Source organism: Muntiacus reevesi, chromosome 1 (assembly GCF_963930625.1).
Source record: "Muntiacus reevesi chromosome 1, mMunRee1.1, whole genome shotgun sequence".
Classification (NCBI taxonomy): Eukaryota; Metazoa; Chordata; class Mammalia; order Artiodactyla; family Cervidae; genus Muntiacus; species Muntiacus reevesi.
Window position 1 is genome coordinate 200,550,706 of NC_089249.1, and position 24,382 is coordinate 200,575,087.

General features: G+C 38.5%; 1 protein-coding gene across 2 annotated transcripts in view; it reads right to left on the reverse strand.

The window, feature by feature from the left end:
- Nucleotides 1-24,382, reverse strand: part of RAD50 (RAD50 double strand break repair protein) — a 257,110-nt gene that overhangs the window by 66,578 nt on the left and 166,150 nt on the right. For both annotated transcript variants that reach the window (XM_065918131.1, XM_065918132.1), the window contains 3 exons: nt 11,231-11,382; nt 6,727-6,912; nt 6,186-6,390 (listed from right to left, as the gene is read on the reverse strand). In XM_065918131.1, the coding sequence (XP_065774203.1) occupies nt 6,186-6,390; nt 6,727-6,912; nt 11,231-11,382 (543 nt within the window). The remainder of the gene's footprint in view (nt 1-6,185; nt 6,391-6,726; nt 6,913-11,230; nt 11,383-24,382) is intronic.

Here is a 24,382-nt window from a genome sequence, read left to right on the forward strand (position 1 = left end):
AGACCACTGCAATAATGTGATTACTACAATAAAGCCAAGTCACACAAATCTTTTGACTTCAGTGTATAAAGCTGTTTACACTACCATGTAGAAGTGTGCAATAGTATTATGTCTTAAAAGAAAACAATGTTCATATTTTGATCTGTTCCCATGAATATTCTTAGTGGTATCTAGAATGGTAATCCTTTCCAGAAGGCTTTCAATTTACCCAGATCCATCACTGGAATTACTATCTATGGCAACTACAGCCTTATGAAATGTATTTCTTAAAAAGACATGAAAATGAAAAATGACTTCTTGATCCACGAGCTGCAGAATGGATGCTATGTTAGCAGACATGAAAACATAAATCTCATTGTACATCTCCATCAGCACTCTTGGGTGACCAGATACATGGTTGATGAGCAAAATTATGGATGTTTTGGAAAAAAAAATTTTTGAGCAGTAAATCTCAACAATGGGTTTAAAATATTCACTGAACCATGCTGTGAATAGATACACTGTCATCCAGGTTGCTCCATTTACAGAACACAAGCATAGTAGATACAGCATAATTTTTAAGGGCTCTTAAGATTTTCAGAATGGTCAACAAGTACTGGCTTCCACTTAAAAGTCACATGCTATGTTAGTCCCTAACAACAGTCAGCCTGACCTTTGAAGTTTTGAGGCCAGGTATTGACTTCTCCTCTAGCCATGAAAGTCCTAGTCTTGTATCAGTATAAGGCTGTTTCACCTACAGTGAAAATCTGCTGTACAATGAAGTCAACTTCATTCATGATCTTAGCTATGTCTTCTGTATAACTTGCAGCTTCTATATGAGCATTTGCTGCTTTACCTTACACTCTGAAGTTAAGAATCTCTGGCTACTTTCAAACCTTTCTTTTGCACCGTCCTTACCTCTCAGCCTTCACAGAATTGAAGAGAGTTAGGACCTGGCTCTGGATGAGGCTTTCACTTAAGGGAATGTTGTGGCTGGTTTGATCTTATATCCAGATAACTAAAATCTCCACATCAGCAATAATGCTGTTTCACTTTCTTATCATTTATGAGTTCACTGGAGTAACACTTTTAATTTCCTTCAAAAACTTTTTCCTTTGCATTCACAAGTTGGCTAACCACTTGACATATAAGACCCAACTTTTGGCCTGTGATGGCTTTTGATATGCCTTCCTCACTGACCTTAATCATTTCTAGGTTTTGATTTAAAGTGAGAAATGTGTGACTCTTCCTGTCTCTTGAAGATGTGAGAGGCCCCTACAGGGTTAATAACTGGTCTAATTTCAATAATAGGTGTCTCAGAAGAAGATGGAGAAAGGGGAATGGACAAGTGGTAGAGCAGTAGAAACACATACAACATTTATCGATTAAATGTGTTGTCTTAAAAAAAGAAATTTAGTGAAGTACAACAATAAAATTTGCTGTCTTATATGGGTGAGGTTTGTGGCACCCCAGAACAATTACAGTAATAACACCAAAGATCATTGATTACAAAATACCATAATAATATAACAATGAAAAAGCTTGAAATATCACAAGAATTACCAAAATGTGACACAGAGACACAGACTGGCGTTGGTGATACAGTGGTGAGCAGAGCTGTCTTCCAAAATGAGCAAATGCTGTTGGAAAAATGACACCAACACACTTACTTGACACAGAGTTACTACAAAAAAATCAATTAAAGAAAAAAGCAGTTATCTACGGAGCACAATAAAGCAACCTGTGCCTGTACATGCTAAGGACAGCAGGAGACTCCAAGGACTTGTACAGAGTCCCAGACTTAAACGCGGGCGAGGACACTGGGAGGCAAGGTGGTGCAACAATGAAGACCACAGGCTCTGGGAGCTGGAATGACTGGACATCTACGTAAAGAAGGACATCTCAACCTCACCTCATACCGTATTAAAAAATTAACCTGAAATATACTTAAATATAAGAACTCAAGACTATAAAACTTCAAGAAGAAAATTTTTGTGATCTTGGGTCAGGCAAAGATTTCCTAGATAGGAAACAAAAAGCAAAAACTATAAGAAAATGTTAATTTTGATGAAGTAAAAATCTCCTTGGAAGAAAAGCTATGATCAACCTAGACAGCATATTAAAAAGCAGAGATATCACTTTGCTGACAAAGTCCATATAGTCAAAGCTATGGTTTTTCCAGCAGTCATGTATGGATGTGAAAGTTGGACCATAAAGAAGGATGAGCACCAAAGAATTGATGCTTTTCAACTGTGGTGCTAGAGAAGACTCTTGAAGTCCTTTGGACAGCAAGATCAAATCAGTCAGTCCTAAAGGAAATCAACCCTGAATATTCACTGGAAGGACTGATGCTAAAGTTGAAGCTCCAATACATTGGTCACCTGAGAAGAGCCGACTCACTGGAAAAGACCCTGATGCTGGGAAAGGCTGAGGGCAAAAGGAGATGAGGGCGACAGAGGACGAGATGGCTGGATGGCATCACCAACTCAATGGACATGAATGTGAGCAAACTATGGGAGAGAGTGAAGGACAGGGAAGCCTGTCATCCTGTAGTCTGAGGGGCCGCAAAAAGTCGGACAGGACTAAGCGACTGAACAGCAACAGCAGCAGCAACCACACATTTATTTTGATGGCTGAAATAAAAAACAGTAACACTAAGCACTGTGAGGATGAAGCACAACTACACTCTTAAAAATCATTGTGGGACTACCAAATGACCTCTGAAAATAGTCTGGCAACTAAGGTAAAACACACACTTAATATATAACCTAACAACTCACTCTGAGGGAGTTACCCAAGAGAAATGAAAACATATCTACAAATAAAGACCTCTACGCAGAAGTTTATAGTAGTTTTAATTGTAATAGCTAAAAGCTGTTAACAACCTAACGTCCATCAACAAAAGAACAGATGAACAAACTGCAATATATCCTTATGCTGGAATATCCTCAGCAATAAAAAGGAATGAGCTACTCAAACATGCAACAACATAGGTAGATTTTAAAGTGTTACGCTAAAAGTCAGACACAAAGGCTACATAATGCATGATTCCACTGATGCGGCACTCTGGAAAAGGCAAAACACAAAACAAATGAGTGACCACCAAAGGCTGGGAGTGGGGGTAGCAGACTGACTACAAACAGACTTGAAAGAACTTTTGGGGGTGATGGAAAGTTCCCACATATTGACTGTACCCCTACTAGTAATACTACTGTGTGCGTTTGTCCAAACTCATCACAGTAATTTCAAAAGTGTGGATTTTATTAAAAGTAAATTATATTTTGATAAATCTGACCAAGGAAGAAAAGTATGGGTTTAGGAATCAGAGAGGTCTGGAATTAAATCCTAGGTTTACCCCTTACTTCCAGCATGAATACCTGTGCTTCAGTTTTCTTGTCTGAAAAACTTCACAGGGTTACCACAGGGCTTGTATAATGTGTTTTATAGCATTCTGATCAGTGACAGGGCATACAGAAAGTCCTTCATGAATGTGATCATTCATATCAATTGTGGGGAAAAAACTGTATTCAGAAAATATATTGAGCAGTCTAACAAAGAGAACTGGATTAATTCTCAACGGCAATAAACAGGAATACCTCTGTTACTGTAACAGAGGAGTCTCTACTTCTCAGAAACCTGTCGACTTCCATCAGTGTTTTCCCTGTGTGTGGCAGCATTAGCATTATCTTGGCTGGGGCTTCCCTAGCGGCTCAGTGAAGTCTGCCTACCAATGTAGGAGGTGTGGGTTTGATCCCTGGATCAGGAAGATCCTTTGGAAAAGGAAATGACAACTCACTCCAGGATTCTTGCCTAGGAAATATCATGGACAGAGGAGCTTGGTGGGCTACAGTCCCAAAGGGTTGCAAAAGAGTTGGACAAAACCTAATGACTAGACAACAACAACAAGGATTCTTTATACACTCCAGATAAAAGTTCCTTGTCACATATGTAACTTGCAAATATTTTCTCCCATTCTGTGTGTGGTCTTTTTGCATTCTTGATGGTATAGTTTGCTAAATAAAAGTTTTGTTTTGATGAAGTCCAATTTATCTATTTTCTTGTTTCTCAACTGTGCCACAATTACCATCTTCAAGCTCTTAAAGAACCTATGTTTAAACTGTATCATTCACATTGCTACAGCTCTTCATTTTACTTCTTTGTAATCCTATCTTTTAAAATATATTCTTTATTTCTCCAACTAGACTATTAGATCATTAAAAACAAAGTCTAAGTCTTTGACTTCCCTATCCTCAAGAGAACAGGGCTCCAAAATCAATGCGGACGGTGACTGCAGCCACGAAATTAAAAGACACTTGCTCCTTGGAAGAATAGCTATGTCAAACCTAGACAGTGTTTTAAAGCAGAGACATCACTTTGCCAACAAAGCTCTGTATAGTCAAAGCTATGGTTTTTCCAGCAGTCATGTATAAATGTGAGAGTTGGTCTATAAAGAAGGCTGAGCACTGAAGAACGGATGCTTTCAAACTGTGGTGCTGGAGAAGACTCTGAGGAGTCCTTTGAATAGCAAGAAGATTAAATCACTCAATCCTAAAGGAAATCAACCCTGAATATTCATTGGAAGGACTGATGCTGAAACTGAAGCTCCAATACTTTGGCCACCTGATTCGAAGATCTGACTCATGGGAAAAGACCCTGATGCTGGGAAAGATTGAGGACAAGAGAAGAAGGGGGTGACAGAGGATGAGATGGCTACATGGCATCACTAACTCAATGGACATGAGCTTGAGCAAACTCAAGGAGATAGTGATGGACAGAGAAGCCTGGCATGCTGCAGTTTATGGGGTCGAAAAGAGTTGGACATGACTTAGCGACTGATCAACAACAACAATCCTCAAGAGTACCTAGCATAGTGCTATGCACAAAACAGTAAGTACTCACTAAAGGATGCATTCATGTCAATAGGCACTGGGACAGAAAACCAAGCTATTTTCAGATTACAATTCAAATATCTATACCAGTATTTATAAGAGTTTTAAAAAAACCAAATCAGTAATTTAAAAAAAAATTTTAAACTTTCCTCTATCTGCTACTTTAAAAAGCCATTTTAAAAAATGTTTTTTTTAGACCAGTAATACCGTAAATGGAAAGGACACTACTGTCGTTCTCTTTGCACCTGTAGCTCCAAACATAGTATATACTGGAAACACTTAATGCATGCTTGTGAAATGAATGAATGGGATTCTGTTAAAGTCTTGCTTACGAATCACAGAATTTAGAAATCTAACACATCTGTAAATATATCAACATGCTACACATCAATTTCAAACTTTGTACAATGTCAAGAACATCCTACAAATTATAAAAATTGCAAAGAAAGACCTGTTAATTAAAAAGTAATCTCTTTCGGACTTCCTTGGTGGTAGAGTGATTGGGAATTCACCTGCCAATGCAGGGGACATGTTCAATCTCTGGTCCAGGAAGATCCCACATGCCACAGAGCAACTAATTCCACACACCACAACTACAGAGTCTGTGCTCCAGGGCCTGAGAGCTCACAGCCACAACTACTGAAGCCCATGCACCTACAAACAGCCTGTGCTCTGCAACAAGAGAAGCGACCGCAATAAGCCTGTGCACTGCAACAAAAAGTAGTCCTTGCTCACAGCAACTAGAGAGAGCCTGCATGCAGCAACAAAAACTCAGTGCAAGCATAAATAAATAAATGATTAAAAAAATAATCTTCTTAAGAATACAGAACTGTAAGGTTGAGTCATTACACTGTTAAAAACTAGTGACATGACTCACTTAATATGATACTACTAATTTGTTTACTCTCAAATGCAAGATCTTCAGGCAACTTTAAGACTATTTTAACACAGACCTAAGACATAACCATGCTTCCCTGGTGGCTCAGAGGGTAAAGCATCTGCCTGCAATGCAGGAGACCCGGGTTTGACCCCTGGGTCAGGAAGATCAGCTGGAGAAGGAAATGGCAACCCACTCCAGTACTCTTGCCTGGAAAATCCCATGGATGGAGAAGCCTGATAGGCTACGGTCCATGGTCTTGCAAAGAGTCGGACACGACTGAGCCACTTCACCTTCACTTTCAAGACATAACCATAATATATAGTCTCTGATCATTTTTTTCTAGAAATACACACACCATTCACAGAAAAATAAGTACTTTTAGGGTAAGAGATAGATAAATGGTGACCTTCTCCTCAGCATACAAGAAATCAAATTACCTTCAACGGATCAAGTTCATTCTCATAGGATTTGACAATTTCCCTTGAGGATGTTAACTGGGCTTCCTTACTAGTAATCTGATCACGAATCTCACAAGCTTTTTCTTTGTTTTGCTTCAGGTATTTTAGTTCTGTTTGACATTCTTTTACTTTCTGACCTTGTGTCTGCCGTACCTGCCGAAGTGTTTCCAAGGCTTTTATGTACCTTTGAAGAAGTTAAATAAAGATAAAATTTCTTGGTAAGCATACTATAGTATATTCAAACAATGGATATTATGCAGTCATTAAGATAACATTTACAAAGAGTTTTTAATAACTCAGAAAATGCTTATGACATAATAGTAAGTACAAATGTTACATGTATTCTGTCAACCAAGTGAATAAAGATGCAAAGAAAGAAAACTAAAAGGAAATATGCCCATTGGTTTCCACTGGATAAGTGGTATAACTGCTAACTTTCTGTTTAGAAAAAGAAGCACCCAAATTACAATTCTGGCTCAATAACTTAATGGACTACAAAATCTAATTACAGGTTACAAACCTTGTTGCTGAAAAAATCTCATCAAATTTTTGCTTTAAAGCCTTTCCTTCACTTAAAGGCCAATTAGACTCTTCTTGGTGACAGAAAATGACATTATTTAGCACAGATTTGGAAACCCCAAGAGAACTTATCATCTCTCGGTCAATTTCTGCACACTTGGAGCTGAGACTGACTTTTTCACCATGCCTGTAGAAAAAGAAAATCAAGAATTTATGGAAAATGGCATCCAATTGTATCTAGTCTGTTACTTAATTAATTCTTTGTGCCCGTACTTACAAAAAAGCCAAAAAAAATCCCCCTCATCCATCCCCAGTGGATGGCCTTCTAATACTAAAAAGTACAACTCTCAAATGTTTCAGTATGTAAAAGTGAAATGAAAAAGTATGTAAAACAGGGTGGTAGGGAACAGGTGCTAAGAGTTGTTTTGTTACGTAGTTGGAAAACATTTATAGGCAATACATAAAGGAAAATAAACTATCTTCCATCCTCAAAATTTTAAAATAAGGAAAATAAGAGACTCAAAAGATTAAAGCATGATGATATACAGCAGACAGGCAAAGGTACTTAAAAAAACATTGATACTGTGCCGATTAGATAAGGGACTGTTTAGTAAAAGATACAATAAAAGGAGTGTAAAGGCAAACCTTAGTGATGCCCATCCAAATAAATCCTAGGAAGATTCTTAATCAACAGACCTAAGTTGTAGGGTCATAATGACAAAACAATCAAAACAGAATTGCCTCAGGGCCTTTTAAATAAGTTCTCTATTTCATTACACCTGGGGCCAGGAGCATCCCTAGCCTTGGATTCCAAGTGATTTCTCAGTACCTTTTTTCAGAAGGGTAAACTGACCATTTTCTTTCAAATCTTCTGTCTTGTATCCAGTCAGTAGAGGTAACGTCTGTCTTTACTGTCATTTTTGTATGTATTCTGAAAATGTTACACTGAATGTACTACAAATGTTTTGTAGGGGGACAGATCAGGACGTTGTAGGAGGCTTTCTAACGGGGAGCCAAGGGGGAAAGGATCATAAGCTTGTTTTTGAATATGTTGAAACTGAGGTTTCTTTGGAAGAACTGGTAGAAAATGAGAGAGACAGCTCGGTACATGGATCTGGAAACAGGTCTGGTCTAGAGACATTCATGTATGAGTCACCTACAAATACATATGAATATGTACAAATACAAATGAAAAAGAATGAGAATGTAGAGCAAAAACAAGAGAGGATCTAAAACAGAGCCTATGGAACTCCAAACAATTGACTGGGTAGGATGTGAGTGAGGGAGAGAGAGAGGCAACAATATTGTCTTATAAAATGGAACTCTAGAAAAAAATTTTCAAGAAGTGATTAACAGCTACCATTTACTGAGCTGTACATAGAACAACGACCCTCCAGGATAGTTATATTCTAATTCCTGGAATTTGTAAATGTGTTAGTTTACATGGCTAAGTGGACTGTTCCTCATCTGACTTTATTTTTGGAAACTGATGTTAAGTGTATTTTATTACAATTTTCAGCATTTTAAAATATTTTCAAATTACATATAATAAACTTCACATATTAAAACTGTACAATGGCTTTTACTTTTGAAATATGCATATAATCATGACACCACTGCCACAGTAAAAATGAACATATTTATCATCTTCAACATATTCACCATGTCCCTTATAATTTTGACCTTCCTCTACCCCAACCCCTACTCTCAACCAATGACTGACCTTTTTAATCACTACAGATTTATATTTTCAAGAGTTTTATATAAATGGAGTAAGTATGTATTCTATTTTGTTTGACTTCTTTGAGATTTATCCATGCTGCTGTATCAACAGATCATTCTTTTTAACTGCTTAGTAGCATTTCACTGTACCATCTCACTTTAAATAGATTATCTGGGTAGGGCCAAGGTAATCACAGGGGATTAAATGTGGGAGAGGGAGGCAGAAGAGGAAATAAGGATGATGTGATAACTCTGCTCACTGTTGGAGACTTTCATGATCCAAGGAATATGGGTGGCCCCTGAAAGATGAAATTGGCAAAGAAACAGATGTTCCCTAGGGCTTCCAGAAAGGAACAAAGCCTTGCCAATACTTTGATTTTAAGCCAGTGAGATCCAATTTGGACTTCTAAACTACAAAACTATAAAATAAGTTTGCACTGCTTTAAGCCACTAAGTTTGTGATTTGCTGTAGCAATCACAGAAAACTAATACATGAGTCCCAATGACACATTAAGCATTTTTTGTCCTTTACTTCAACCCTTAACATCTTTCTAAGATATCTACAGCAATAATGAAGCCATAGTTTACAAATTAAAAAAACAGACTCACTGCAAGGTCTATTCGGTAAACCAATAGCGTTATTCTAATTAATACAGAGGTTGTGACAGTGTCAGTTCAGTTCAGTTCAGTCGCTCAGTCGTGTCCGACTCTTTGAAACCCCATGAATCGCAGCACGCCAGGCCTCCCAGTCCATCACCAACTCCCAGAGTTTACTCAAACTCATGCCCATAGAGTCGGTGATGCCATCCAGTCATCTCATCCTCTGTCGTCCCCTTCTCCTCTGCCCCCAATCCCTCCCAGCATCAGGGTCTTTTCCAATAAGTCAATTCTTCGCATGAGGTGGCCAAAGTATTGGAGTTTTAGCTTCAGCATCAGTCCTTCCAATGAACACCCAGGACTGATCTCCTTTAGGATGGACTGGTTGGATCTCCTTGCAGTCCAAGGGACTCTCAAGAGTCTTCTCCAACACCACAGTTCAAAAGCATCAATTTTTTGGTGCTCAGCTTCTTCACAGTCCAACTCTCACATCCATACACGACAACTGGAAAAACCATACCTTGACCAGACGGACCTTTGTTGGCAAAGTAATGTCTCTGCTTTTTAACATGCTATCTGGGTTGGTCATAACTTTCCTTCCAAGGAGTAAGCGTCTTTTAATTTCATGGCTGCAGTCACCATCTGCAGTGATTTTGGAGCCCCCAAAAATAAAGTCTGACACTGTTTCCACTGTCTCCCCATCTATTTCCCATGAGGTGATGGGACCAGATGCATGATCTTAGTTTTCTGAATGTTGAGCTTTAAGCCAACTTTTTCACTCTCCACTTTCACTTTCATCAAGAGGCTTTTTAGTTCCTCTTCACTTTCTGCCATAAGGGTGGTGTCATCTGTATATCTGAGGTTATTGATATTTCTCCCGGCAGTCTTAATTCCAGCTTGTGCTTCTTCCAGCTCAGCGTTTCTCATGATGTACTCTGCATATAAGTTAAATAAGCAGGGTGACAATATACAGCCTTGACGTACTCCTTTTCCTATTTGGAACCACCCTGTTGTTCCATTTCCAGTTCTAACTGTTGCTTCCTGACCTGCATACCGGTTTCTCAAGAGGCAGGTCAAGTGGTCTGGTATTCCCATCTCCTTCAGAATTGTGATTATCTGGGTCATGAAGATCTTTTTTGTACAGTTTTTGTACAGTTCTTCTGTGTATTCTTGCCACCTCTTCTTAATATCTTCTGTTGTTTCAATATACGAATGGGGCAAGAGAAGGAGTCAGGAGGAAGTGAAGAAATGGAGATAGTGAGTATCAATAACTCTTCTGAAAAAACTGACCATAAAGGGGAAGATGAAGACAGACTGTAACTGAGGTGAAATGAAACCTGAGATTGCAGGCGAGACCTGAGTGTGTTTAAAAGTCACTGTCTCTAGCACATGATAGGTGTTACACATTATTGGTTAACAGATTATTTAATTAGTTTAACAAATTAAAAAATGAAAGGGAAAAGATGATAAATAATTTGCTCAATAAGGATAAAGCTTTGAATTCAGGGCAGCTTAATGCCAACATCCAAACCCATTACAAGATGATACCTGACCTTAACAGAATGACAACAGCTGAAAGGGACAATATGCTTTCCTACCTGTCTGCTTACCTCATCTTTCCCTACAGACATGATTACTAGCACTTTTCACTCATTCAATCTACATTTGAGGGATTATGCACCTTCAATTCAGCAACTGTCCATAAATTACTCAAAGGGATGGACCATTATTACTAAATCTTTAATGGGATCACTCTGTTTAACTGATAAATAGTATCAAATAAAAAATTAAATGATGATAGTGGATAAGGCTGTGCAGGTGTAGAGATAGATGAAATTCTATTTTCTGCTCAGTTGTGCTAAGAAACTAAAACAGGTTTAAAGGTAAAGTCCACTAAAAAATTAATAAGTTCCATTTTTAATAGATTGAAAAACCAGACTGCAAACCCTTTGTTCCCCCCCCCCCCGCCCCCCAAACAAACCTTGTACCAGGCTTTTGGTTCAAATTGCGTATTCTATTAACCCATATGAGTGTATTTCTGTAAGCACAGTTATGTTGAAATAGTTTTAAAAAGCAAAACAATATTAAGTTCCCTTAAAATACACTTAAAATGTAGAAGAAAAACATAGATTTGCAGACCAAAAGACAAAAAGGATCAGACATTCAAATATAAAATAAACACCTACTTTGTTCTAGTAATGACTCCTTCCAAGGTTTTAAATTCTGTCTTTTTGCTTTTCTGAGTACAAAGCATAGATCTCTGCACAGCCACAAGTTCTCCATTGACATCACGAAACTGTAGACGAATCTGGGCTCTAACATCTGTTTCTTGAGCAACCTTTGAAGGTAAAATGAGGAAAATCATGCTATCTTAATAAGAATCAGAGTATTACTTCTGAAAAGAAAATATTCAAGCAATTTTACTTATCAAAAATGAAAAAAAAAAAAAACCCAAACAACAAAATGAATGAGATTATTACATGCTATCCAAAATATAGCAGGGCCACAAATAACCAAAGAATATTGAGAAAGAAAAACAGAGCTGGAGGAGTAAGGCTCCCTGACTTCAGACTATACTCTAAAGCTACAGTAATCAAAACAGTACATAATGACACAAAGAGAAACTTACAGATCAATGGAACAGGCTAGAAAGATCAGAAATAAACCCACATACCAATGGTCAATTGATCTACAACAATGGAGGCAAGAAGATATGACAGAGAAAAGACAGTCTCTTTAATAAGTGGTAATGGAAAAACTGGTGTGTGACATGTAAAACAATGAGATTAGAACATTCTCTAATACCATACACAAAAATGAACTCAAAATGGATCAAAGACCTAACTGTATGATCGGATACTATAATGCTCTTTGAGGAAAACTGTTGCAGAACAATCTTTGACATAAATCACAGCAGTATCTTTTTAAGGCCACCTCCTAGACTAATCGAAACAAAAACAAATGGAACCTAATTAAACTTCAAAGCTTTTGCAGAGCAAAGGAAACCATAAAAAAAGAAAATTCATCCCACAGAACGGGAGAAAATATTTGCAAATAATGTGACTGACAAGGGATTAACCTCCAAAATACACAAACAGCTCATGCAGCTCACTATCAACAAACAACCCAATCAGAAAATGGACAGAAAATCTAACTAGACATTTCTCAAAAAAGACATACAGGGGAGCCATCAGGATGGAAGTGTAGTAGGACTTGAAGTTTACCTTCTCCCACAAACATATCAAAAATAAATATACATGTAGAATGATTCTCACAGAGTATCTATTGTAAAGCTGGCAGAAGACCTCAGACTTCTGAAAGGTTAAGAAAATCTCCACATAACCAGGTAGGAAAAAAGAACAAAAAGAAATAGAGAAAGGAATCAGGACGGGGCCTGCACCTGTGGAAGGGAGCCATGAGAGGAAAGGTTCCTGCACCCTGTGGACCTCCTTCACTGGCAGGGAGATTGGCCAGGACATAAGGGGAGTTTCTGAGTCTCAGAGAAGAATGTGCAGCTGGTTTGCATAGTCAGGCCAGAGGGACAACTGCACAGATGGTCGGTGCTGCCAACCTGCACTCCCTAGCATGAGATGCTCTTCTGTTGGTGCGGACAGGGACTGAGTGCTGACAGTCAGGCTTCAGAGATCAGAACCAAAGAGAACTGTGGTTGGCCCTGCGGAAACAGCCTGGAGCATGGGGCTGGAATCCAGTCTGAGCTCAACTTAAAGGAAGCCTGGGCGACCTTAGAGGCTAGCTGCCATTGTTTAGGGGGTGCAAAGAGAAGAGGGGCAGGACCCGGATAGCAGCCCTTTCCCCACTGTGTGTACTGGTAGCGGAAAGGACACTGCCTGCAGCATGGGCTTCTAGTGCTCTTCAGCCCCCACCACTTCCATTCCAGACACCAAGAATGGCTGCAAGCCCTCTCCACCTCCCTCCCAGAACCCAGGAGTAGTCACAACCCCCTGCTGCAGACTCCAGGAATAGTCACGAGCCACCTCTGTTCCCACTGCATGCCCCAGGGGTGCCCCTGGGTCACCACTGCGAACCTCAGGACTGGGCAATAAGCCTCTACATCTGCACACTCCCATCAAGGGGATAAAAACCAGTATACACTGAAGAAAGAGGCTCTAGGCATCCATACTAGAAAGCGCCTTCATACCAAATGTATTAATCCTATACAAGCTACAAAGGGACAACCCTACATATAAACAGCCCTCCAAGGCCATGGTATATAACTAGTTTTCCTAAACTCAGAATAAGAAAAGTATAAGTAAAATGAAAAAGCAGAAGAACCATTCTCAATTAAAAGACCAAGAGAAATCCCCTGAAAGAACAATGAGACAGACCTCTTTTAGTAAACATCAACTTCAAAAAGGAGGTAATGAAAATACTGAAGGAATAAGAAAGGCTATCAACAGAAATACAGACTACTGTAAAAAGAAACAAAGGACTACAAAGAACCAAGAACAACTAGAAAATTCATTTGCAGAGACGAAAGCTGAGCTAAAACCAATGAACAGCAGAATAAACAATGCAGAATAATGAATAAGTGACCTGGAAGATAAAATAATGGAAATCACTCAATCAGGACAGCAGATAGAAAGCCAAATGAAAAAAATGAAAGCAATATAAGAGACCTATGGGATAGTATAAGGCATGCAAATCCACCAATAAGATGGCTACCAGAAGGGGGTCTAAAATTATCTGAAGTAATCATGGCTGAAAACTTCCCAAACCTATAAAAGGAAACAGATATCCTGCTCTGTCCATGGGATTCTCAACGCAAGAATACTGGAGTGGGTTGTTGTGCTCTCCTCCAGGGGATCTTCCCAACCCAGAGACTGAACTCACATCTCTGACTCTTGCATTGCAGGTGGACCCACTGAGCCATCTGGGAAGCCCTAACAGGAACCACAGGAGGTAAAAAATAAGATAAACCCAAACAGATCTACACCAAGACATATTATATAAAAATGGCAAAAGTTAAAAAAAAAAAAAAAAGGCAAAAGTTAAAGAGAAAATTCTTAAGGCAGAAAGAAAAAAACATAGATTTAATTATAAGGAACCCTCATAACGTTTATCACCTGTACAGAAACATTACAGGCCAGAAGGGAGTGGCAAGATATAGTCAAAGTCTTGAAAGGGAAAAATTTACAACCTAGAATACTCTACCCAGCAAGATTATCACTTAGAATAGAAGAACAGATAAAGAATTTCTCAGACACACATAAACTAAAAGAATACAGCACTACTAAACTTATCTTAAAGGAAATATTGAAAGATCTTCTCTAAATCTCTAAAGAAAAGAAGAATCTATAAGAGAAAATCAAAATTGGAAAGTAAATCACTTAAACTATTACACATATAAAAAAAATTTTTAAACTTCTATTAAAGTGATGATAACACAATGAAGAACAAAAGGATGAACATGAAGATGTAGAACAGGACATCAAAATCATAACATGTGGAGGAGGAAAGTAAGAAAATGTAGTTTTCTTCCTAGAACGTCTTTCAGCCTATATGACTACCAGTCTAAGAGAAATACACAAGGAAGGGGTTGGCACACTTGAAAAACAGGGTATCCACAAATCAAAAACATAAAATAGATTCGGAAAAACAAAAACGAACATAATACAAAAAAAAAAAACAACATCAAAATTCAACAGGAAAAACAAAAAGAAAGGAACAAAGAAGAAATATAAAATCAAGAGGAAAATGAGGTTTAAAATGGCAATAAATACAAACCTATCAATAACTACCTTAAGTGTCAATGGACTAAATGCTCTAATTAAAAGACAGAGTGGCAGACTGGATTAACAAGAGCCTACAATATACCTAAAGATAACCACTTCAGGACAAAGGACACACATCGATTCAAAGTGAGAGGCTGAAAAAAGATATTTCATGCTAACAGAAATGACAAAAAAGCAATTACAATACTTGTATCAGACAAAAAAGAATTTAAAACAAAGGTCACAGGACTTCCCTTGTAGTCCACAGGCTAAAAACTCACATGCCAATGTAGAGGACAGGGGTTCAATCCCTGGAATGGGAAGACCACACATGCTGCAAGGCAGTTAAGCCTATGTGCACTACAGCTACCGAGTCTAGCTCTAGAGCCGAGGCTCTTCAACAAGAGAAACTACTGAATGAGAAGGCAGTACACCCAGCCGGAGAGTAACCGCTGCCTACCTTAAATGGAGAAAGCCCACACACAGCAATGAAGACCCAGCACATCCGAAAAGAAATAAATGCATATGATTCAATTCCTTTTAAAAAAGGGCCATAAAGAAGATAAAGAAAGATACTATACAATGACAAAAGGATCAATACAAGAAAAGGATTTTACACAACATATATGCACCTAAGATACAAGCACTCAAATATGTAAAATAAATACTAACACACATACAGGAAGAAACTGACAGGAATACAATAATAAGAGACTATAACACCACATTCACATCAATGGACAGATCTTCTAGACAGAGAATCAGTAAAGAAAGAAAAATCCTAAATGATACAATAAAACAGACATAATTGATATTTTTAGGACATTACCTCCAAAAAAATCCCAGAATACACATTCTTTTCAGGTGCACACTAAACATTCTCTAGGACTGATCACATACCACGACAAAAAACAAGCCTCAACAAATTTAAGAGTACAGAAATCATCTCAAGCATCTTTTCTGACCAAAACAGCATAAGACCAGAAATTAACCACAGAAAAACAAATGAGAAAAAAACAATTACTGGAGATTAAACAATATGCTACTAAAAAACCAATGGGTCAATGATGAAATTAAAAAGGAAATTTTACAATACCTTGAGACAAATGACAATGAAAACACAACCATGCAAAATCTCCGGAATGCAGCAAAAGTAGTTCTTAGAGGGAAGTCCATAGTGATACATTCCTTCCTCAAAAACAAGAAAAATCTCAAACAACCAACTTGAATTACCACTTTAAGAAATCAGGAAAAAAAAAAAAAAAAGGAAAAGAAAACCTAAAATCAGTCAAAAGAAGGAAATAATAAAGATATGAAAGAAAAAGTACCATACAATTTTTTTTTAAATATGAGAAAAAAAAAAATCAATAAAATCAAGACCTGTGAAAGGAGAGACAAGACTGACAAACCTCTGGCCAGCCTGACCAGGAAGAATAGAGAATCCAAATCAACAAAATAAGAAATGACAAAGGAGATGTAACAACTGATACTGCAGAAATACAAAAAACAAAACAAAAAAAAAAAAACGTAAGGGAATACTATGAACAATTACACGGCAGCAAATTCAACAACCTAAAAGAAATGGACAAGTTTCTAGACACATATACTCCACCAAAATTGAATCAAGAAGAAATAGATCAATCACTAGAAGCAAAACAGAATCTGTAGTTAAAAAGATCTACACGGCTTCCTTGGTGGCTCAGAGGGAAAGGGTCTGCCTGCCAATAAAGGAGACGGGTTCGATCCCTGGTCCAGGAAGATGCCACACACTGAGGAGCAACTAAGGCTGAACACCACAACTACTGGAGGCTGCACACTGCAACCACAGAGCAGCCCCCACTCACTGCAACTAGAGAAAAGCCCAAGCAGAAATAAAGACTCAGCACAACCAAAAATAAATAAAATTATTTTTAAAATGAAAAAGTACTCTACAAAAGTCCAGGACCAGATAGCTTCACAGGAGAATTCTAGCAAACATATAAAGAACATACACTGATTCTCTTCCAACAAATGGAAGAGCAGTAAACGCTCTCAACCCTGATACAGAAACCAAAGACACCATCAAAAAGAAAATTACAGGCCAATATCTTTGGTTAATATGGATGCAAAAGTTCTCAACAAAATATTAGCAAACTGAATCCAACAACACATAAAAAATGTCACATACCACAATCAAGTAGGATTCATCCTAAGTTTATAAGGTTGGTTCAACAAAAGCAAATCAATCAGTGTGATAGAAGACACAAACAAAAGAAAAGACAAAAACCACATGATCATCTCAACAGATGCAGAGAAAAACATCTGACAAAAAGCAACATCCATTCATGATAAAAAGTCTTACCAAACTGGATATAGAGGGAACACATCTCAAGACAATAAAAGCTATTTGTGACAAACCCACAGTTAATATAATACTCAGTGGTGAAAAGTTGAAAGTCTTCCTGCTAACATCTGGAATGAGACAAGGATGCTCACTCTCATCTCTTTCATTTATTATGGTAGAGGAAAACCTAGCCATGACTTATCAGTAAGGCAAAAAAAAGTGGGGGAGAGGGTATCCAAATTGGAAGGAAAGAGGTAAAATTGCCATTGTATGCAGATGATATATTACATATAGAAAACACTTTGGCATTGCCCTTCTTTGGGACTGGAATGAAAAACTGACCTTTTCCCATCCTGGAAAGGTTATGCTCAAAATTCTTCAAGCTAGGACTCTAAAGTACATCAACTAAGAACTTCCAGATATACAAACTGGATTTAGAAAAGGCAGAGGAACCAGAGATCAGATCGCCAACCTTTACTGGGTCACAGAGAAAGCAAGGGAATTCCAGAAAAACACCTACTTCATTGACTACACTAAAGCTTTTGACTGTGTGGATCACAACAAGCTATGGAAAATTCCTAAAGAGACGGGAATACCAGACCACCTTACCTGTCTCCTGAGAAACCTGTATGCAGGTCAAGAAGCAACAGTTAGAACTAGACATGGAACAATGAACTGGTTCAAAATTGGGAAACGAGTACAAGGCTGTATATTGTCACCTTGCTTATTTAATTTATATGCAGAGTACATCATCTGCAGGGCTGGATGAATCACAAGCTGGAATCAAGACTGCCAGGAGAAGTATCAATAATCTCAGATACACATAATACCACTCTAATGGCAGAAAGCGAAGAAGAACTAAAGAGCCTCTTGATGAGGGTAAAACAGGAGAGTGAAAAAGCTGACTTAAAACCCAGCATTCAAAAACCTAAGATCACGGCATCTGGTTCCATCACTTCATGACAAACAGAAGGGGAAAAAGCGGAAGCAGTGACAGATCTTATTATTCTTGGGCTTCAAAATCACAGCAGATGTTGACTGCACCCATGAAATTAAAAGATGCTTGATCCTTGAGAGGAAAGCTATGACAAACCTAAACAGCGTATTAAAAGCAGAGACATAACTTTGCTGACAAAGATCCATATAGTCAAAACTATGGTTTTTCCAGTAATCATGTATGGATGTGAGAGTTGGACCATAAAGAAGGTTGAGGGCTGAAGAACTGATGTTTTCGAGTTGTGGGGCTGGAGAAGACTCTTGAGACTCCCTTAGAATGCAAGGAGATCAAATCCTGAAGGAAATCAACCCTGAATATTCATTGGAGGGACTGATGCTAAGGTTCCAATATGTGGTCCCCTGATGCAAAGAGCCAACTCATTGGAAAAGACCCTGATACTGGGAGAGATTGAAGACCAAAGGAGAAGGGGGTGACAGAGGATGAGATGGTTAGATAGCATCACCAACTCAATGAACATGAATCTGGACAAACTCCAAGGGATAGTGATGAACCAGGGGAGCCTGGCGTGCTGCACTCCATGAGGTTGCAAAGAGTTGGACATGACTGAACAATAGCCGTTACATAGAAAACCCTAAAGACTCAACACAAAAGCTTCTAGAACTAAAAAAAGAATCCAGCAAGGTAGCAAGATACAAGATTAACAGACAGAAATCAGCTGCATTTCTTTACACCAACAATGAAATATCAGAAAGGAAACTGGAAAAGAAAATACTTTTTAAAATTGCAATCTCAAAAATAAAATACTTAGACATAAGCTTCATCAAAGAAGTGAAAAACTTACACACTGAGGACTATAAAACATTAGTAAAGAAAACTGAGGTTCCGGTCAGGATGGTGGGATAGAAGGACGTGTGTTCATCTCCTGCGAGAGCAGCAAAACTGTAACTATCTGCTGAATAACCACTGACAGGAGGTCGCTGGAACCCACCAAAAAAAGATACCCCACGTCCAAAGACAAAGAAGAAGCTGCAGCAAGACAGTAGGAGGGCCGCAATCACAATAAAATCAAATTCTATACCTACTGGGTGGTGACCCACAAAGTGAGGGACAATAATATCAAAGAAAGTCTCCCACTGTTGTGAATGTTCTGAACTCCACATCAGGCTTCACAGCCTGGGGATCTGACAAAGGGACTGGGAATCCCCAGGAAATCTAACTTTGAAGGCCAATGGGTGTGGGGAGCCGGCCTGCTCAAGGCCCAAAAAGGCCCTGGGAAAAGGCCTTGAAGGGGGCCATTCCCTGTCCCGCCACCCCAAGATAAAGTAGTAAAATATTTGCTGGGCCTCCTTTGTTCTTCCTTGAGAAAAACGTAGTAGTGACCTTCACTTAGTAGTTTATTTTGGGAAAGCCAAAAACAAGATGTAAGCTTCTGCAATCACTTAAAACAAAGAATTGTATTGATCTGACAGACACCAGATGGCATTTTTTATGAATTATGTTTTCTGCTTGTATTAGTATAAAGGTAGCTGTTTTACTCAATAAAATTGCTGACTTGCCTAAAGAGCATTCAGCCCTCTCGACCCCATCCTTTACTATCATCTTTTTTTTCTCAGGCTTCCGTGTGGTTGCGGTCAGGACTTGTTCATTTTGCCGGCTGGTCCCGGCAAATGGGATTTGATTACTAGACTCCTACAGTACTAGGGTAAACAGACTCCAGTCTTGGAGAGCACAAACTCTCGTGCCCACCAAGACCCAGAGGAAAGGAGCACAGTGTTCCCACAGGAGACTGAGCCAAAACTACCTATTAGTGTTGGAGGGTCTCCTATGGAGGCATGGTCGGCAAGGGCTCACCACAGGGAAGGGGGCACTGGCACCAGCAGTCCGAGAAGGTCCCCCTTGGGCATAAGCCCTCTTAGAGGCCCCCATTAACCCTACCATAGAACCCACAGACCCCAGGGCTGGGTAGCCTCAGGCCAAATAACTCTGAGGGAGGTTTGAGTGCATCCTCACCAATCAGCAGATAACTGGATTAAAGCTTTACTGAGCAAGGCCCTGCCCACCAGTGCAAGATCCAGTTTTTTCTACCACCAGTCCCTCCCATAGGAAGCTTAAACAAGCCTCTCAGTCTCCTCCATCACAGAACTGACAGAAGCAACAGGAAGAAGCACAGTCCCACAGCAGCTAAAACAAAAACCACATTACAGAAAGTTTTATCAGGATGAAAAAGCAGAAAATTATGTCCCAGAGGAAGGGACAGGGTAAAATCCCAGATAAACAATTGAATGAAGTGGAGATAGGCAACCCTCCAGAAAAAGAATTCAGCATGAGAGTAAAGATGACCTAGGATCTTGGGAAAACAATGGAGAAGATGCAAGAAATGTTTACCAATGACTTACAAGAACTAAAGAACAAACAGAGATGAATAATACACTAGAAGGAATCAATAGCAGAATAACTGAGGCAGAAGAATAGATAAATGACCTATAGGACAGAATGGTAGAAATCACTGCCACAGAAAAGAATATAGAAAAAAAGAATGAAAAGAAATGAAGTCAGCCTAAGAGACCTATGGGACAACATTAAACGCATCAGCAGTTGCATTACAGAGGTCCCAAAAGAGAGAGAGAAAGGACCTGAAGAGAGAACAGCTAAAAACGTCAAGAATAGTCAATCAAGTCCTGGAAGCAAAGCCTCAGGCAGGATAGACCCAAGGAAGAACACATCAAGGCACACAGTAATCAAACTGGCAAAAATTAAAGACAAAAATAAAATATTAAAAGCAATAAAGAAAAAAATCACAAATAACATACAAGGGAACTCCCATTAGAGGACTCTCAACTGAAACTCTACAAGCCAGAAGGGAATGGCATGATATATTTAAAGCGATGAAAGGAAAGAACCCACAACCAAGAATACTCCACCCAGCAAGACTCTCATTCAGATTCAATGGAGAAATCATAATCTTTCCAGACAAGCAAAAGTTAAAAGGAGCTTCTCTAGGCAGGAAAAGACCTACAGAAAGTAAACCTAAAACAACTAAGAAAATGGTAAAAGGATCATAATATTGATAGTTACCTTAATTGTAAATGGTATTAAATGCACCAACCAAAAGACACAGACTGGCTGGGCAGATGAAAACATGTGCATGTGTGCACTTCCACTTACCACATCACCCTGCTTGACTCCTCAAATTGTATGTGACTATTTTATATTGCTAGATTAATCATGTTCCCATTATGGCTTGCCAGTGTAACTATCTTTTACTTTTTGTCTGGCTACTGATTGTGAAAACTGATGAATATCTTTTACTACTGTGACCATGTAACTATTACTCCCTTAATACCACTGCCTCATGATTGATTGGTCAAAAGAAAAATAATAGAATTCTGTATCACCAAAACTACTATTTAATAGAAAAATCCATAATCACTTTTTAAAATCCTAATGCATATCAGAATTATCTTCGAACTTTTTTAAAAATACAAATGCCCAGATATTGGGGGGTTTTTGGCCAGAGCTCCAGATATATTTCTAATAAGCAACCATATTTAAACACAACTGGACTATATGATGATCTTTTACTTTTATCTAGTTTCACTTTTTCTATTACATATTCAGTGCTCCTATCTCATTTAGTTTGTTTTCCAATTTCTCCATCTTTTTTTTTTGAATGTTCTTTCTCAGAACTTTATCAAGCATAGTAGAAAAGCTTTTGTATATACATGTATAAATAACACGCATTCTATATATTTTAGAAAATTTATGAATGTTTCTCTAACTAAAACATTTATGACATTTTTATTCCACTTACAAATGTTTGACTTATGAATAGAATGCTAGATTTCCAATTAAAAAAAAAGATAAGCAACAAGGGTTTACTGGATAGCACAGGGAACTATAGTCAACATCTTTTAATAACCTATAATGGAAAATAATTTCAAAACTAGTATTTGTGTATGTTAGGTAGTCAGAATAGGGAGAAGGAGTCCAAAATGGCGGTGGCTAAAAGACAAGGAAGGGAAAAGCCTGTGAAAATACAACAGAGGAAGGTCAAAGGAAGGTCCCAGGACCTGAGTGAGGACTTCGGGTAGAACAGCACTGCTGACAAAGCCCAATTTGCATAGGGCAGGCCCAGGGGGAAGGAAAAAAAAAACATATAAAAAGAGGAGTCAAAGGGCTCTCTCTCTTTCTCTCCCACACAAGCATGCGCCTGTGCGCTCCTTGTCCCGCCCCCCACCCCACGTGTGGTGCACTTATGCGCTCTTTCTTTCTCTCTCCCATGCGCGGGGGCGCTCTTCTCTTCACGTCTCTGGGTCGACACGCCTCGAAGATGGATTTTCCTGCTATTATCTAAATAAAACAGAGCTGTAACACTGATTTGTCTAAGAGCTAAAACACGGTCCGTTTGAGACCTGAGAGCTGTAACACTGTCTGTCCAAGACCCGAGAGCTGTGACACGCCAAGGGAAGCTTTAATGTCCGTCACTCCAAATCTTTGTTGTGACGAGACAGAATCGAGCAGCATACACTCGCCTGACATGTATAAACTGAATCACCTTACTGTGCATCTGAAACATTAAGTCAACTATAGGTCAATAAAATATACATATATTAAGAAAAAAAGAAAACTGAAGATGATGCAGAGAAATGGAAAGCTATCCCAAGCTCTTGGCCTGGAAGAATTATTATTATTAAAATGTTCATACTGCCCAAAGCAATCTACAGATTTAAGGCAATCCCTATCAAATTACCCATGACATTTTTCACAGAACTAGAATTCAGTTCAGTTCAGTCGCTCAGTCGTGTCCAACTCTTTGTGACCCCATGAACCGCAGCACGCCAGGCCTCCCTGTCCATCACCAACTCCCAGAGTTTATTCAAAACTCATGTCCATCGAGTCGGTGATGCCATCCAGCCATCTCATCTTCTGTCATCCCCTTCTCCTCCTGCCCATTCTAAAATTCATATGGAACCATAAAAGACTCAGTATCGCCAAAGCAATCCTGAAGAAGAAAGCAGGAGGCATAACCCTCCTAGATATCAGACAACACTAACAAAACTACAGTAATCAAACAGTGTGGAACTGGCACAAAAACAGACATGGATCAATGGAATGGAATAGACAGCACAGAAAAATCCACACGCCTATGGTCAATTAATTGACAAGACAAGAATTTACGAGAAAAAGACAACCTCTTCAGCAAGTGGTGTGGGCAAAATTGGAGAGTCACATGTAAATCAATGAACTTAGAACACACATTCTCACTATACGCAAAAATAAACTCAAAATGGCTTAAAGACTTAAATATAAGACACGACACCATAAGACTTCTAGAAGAGAACATTAGCAAAAACATTCTCTGACATAAATCACAGCAATGTTTTCTTAGGTCAGTTTCCCAAGGCAATAGAAATAAAAGCAAAAATAAACAAATGGGACCTAATCAAACCTACAAGCTTTTGCACAGCAAAAGAAACCATAAACAAAATGAAAAGACAACCTATAGAATGGGAGAAAATATCTGTCAACAATGTGATCAAGGGCTAATTTCCAAAATATACAAACAATTCATATAACTCAACAATAGAAAAAAACAACCCAATCAAAAAATGGGCAGAAGACCTAAACAGACATTTCTCAAAAAATGACATACAGATGGCCAATAGGTACATGAAAGATGCTCAACATTACTAATTATTAGAGAAATGCAAATCAAAACTACAAGAAGGTATCACCTTACACTGGTCAGAATGGACATCATCAAAAAGTCTACAACCAATAAATGCTGGAGAGGGTGAAGAGAAAAGAGAAATCTCCTACACTGTTGGTAGGAATTTAAATTAGTACAGCCACTATGGAGAACAGTATTGAAGATCCTTAAAAAACTAAAAACAGAACTATCATATGATACAGCAATCCCATTCACAGCAATCCCATTCCTGGACATATATCCAGAGAAAACCATGATTCAAAAGGATACATGCACCCCAATGTTCACTGTAGCACTATAATAGCCATGACATGGAAGCAACCTAAATGTCCATCAACAGAAGAACTAATAAGGAAGGTGTGGTAATATATACAATGGAGTATTAATCAGCCATAAAAAAAAAAAGAATGAAATAATGCCATTTGGAGCAACATGAATGGACCTAGAGATTATCATACTAAGTGAGACAAAGAAAAATATGATATCACTTATATATGAAATCTAAAATAATCTTATTTATAAAACAGAAAGATTCACAGACTTCGAAAACAAACTTATAGTTACCAACAGGGAAAGCTAGGGTTGGGGGGTAATTATGAGGTTGACATTAACATA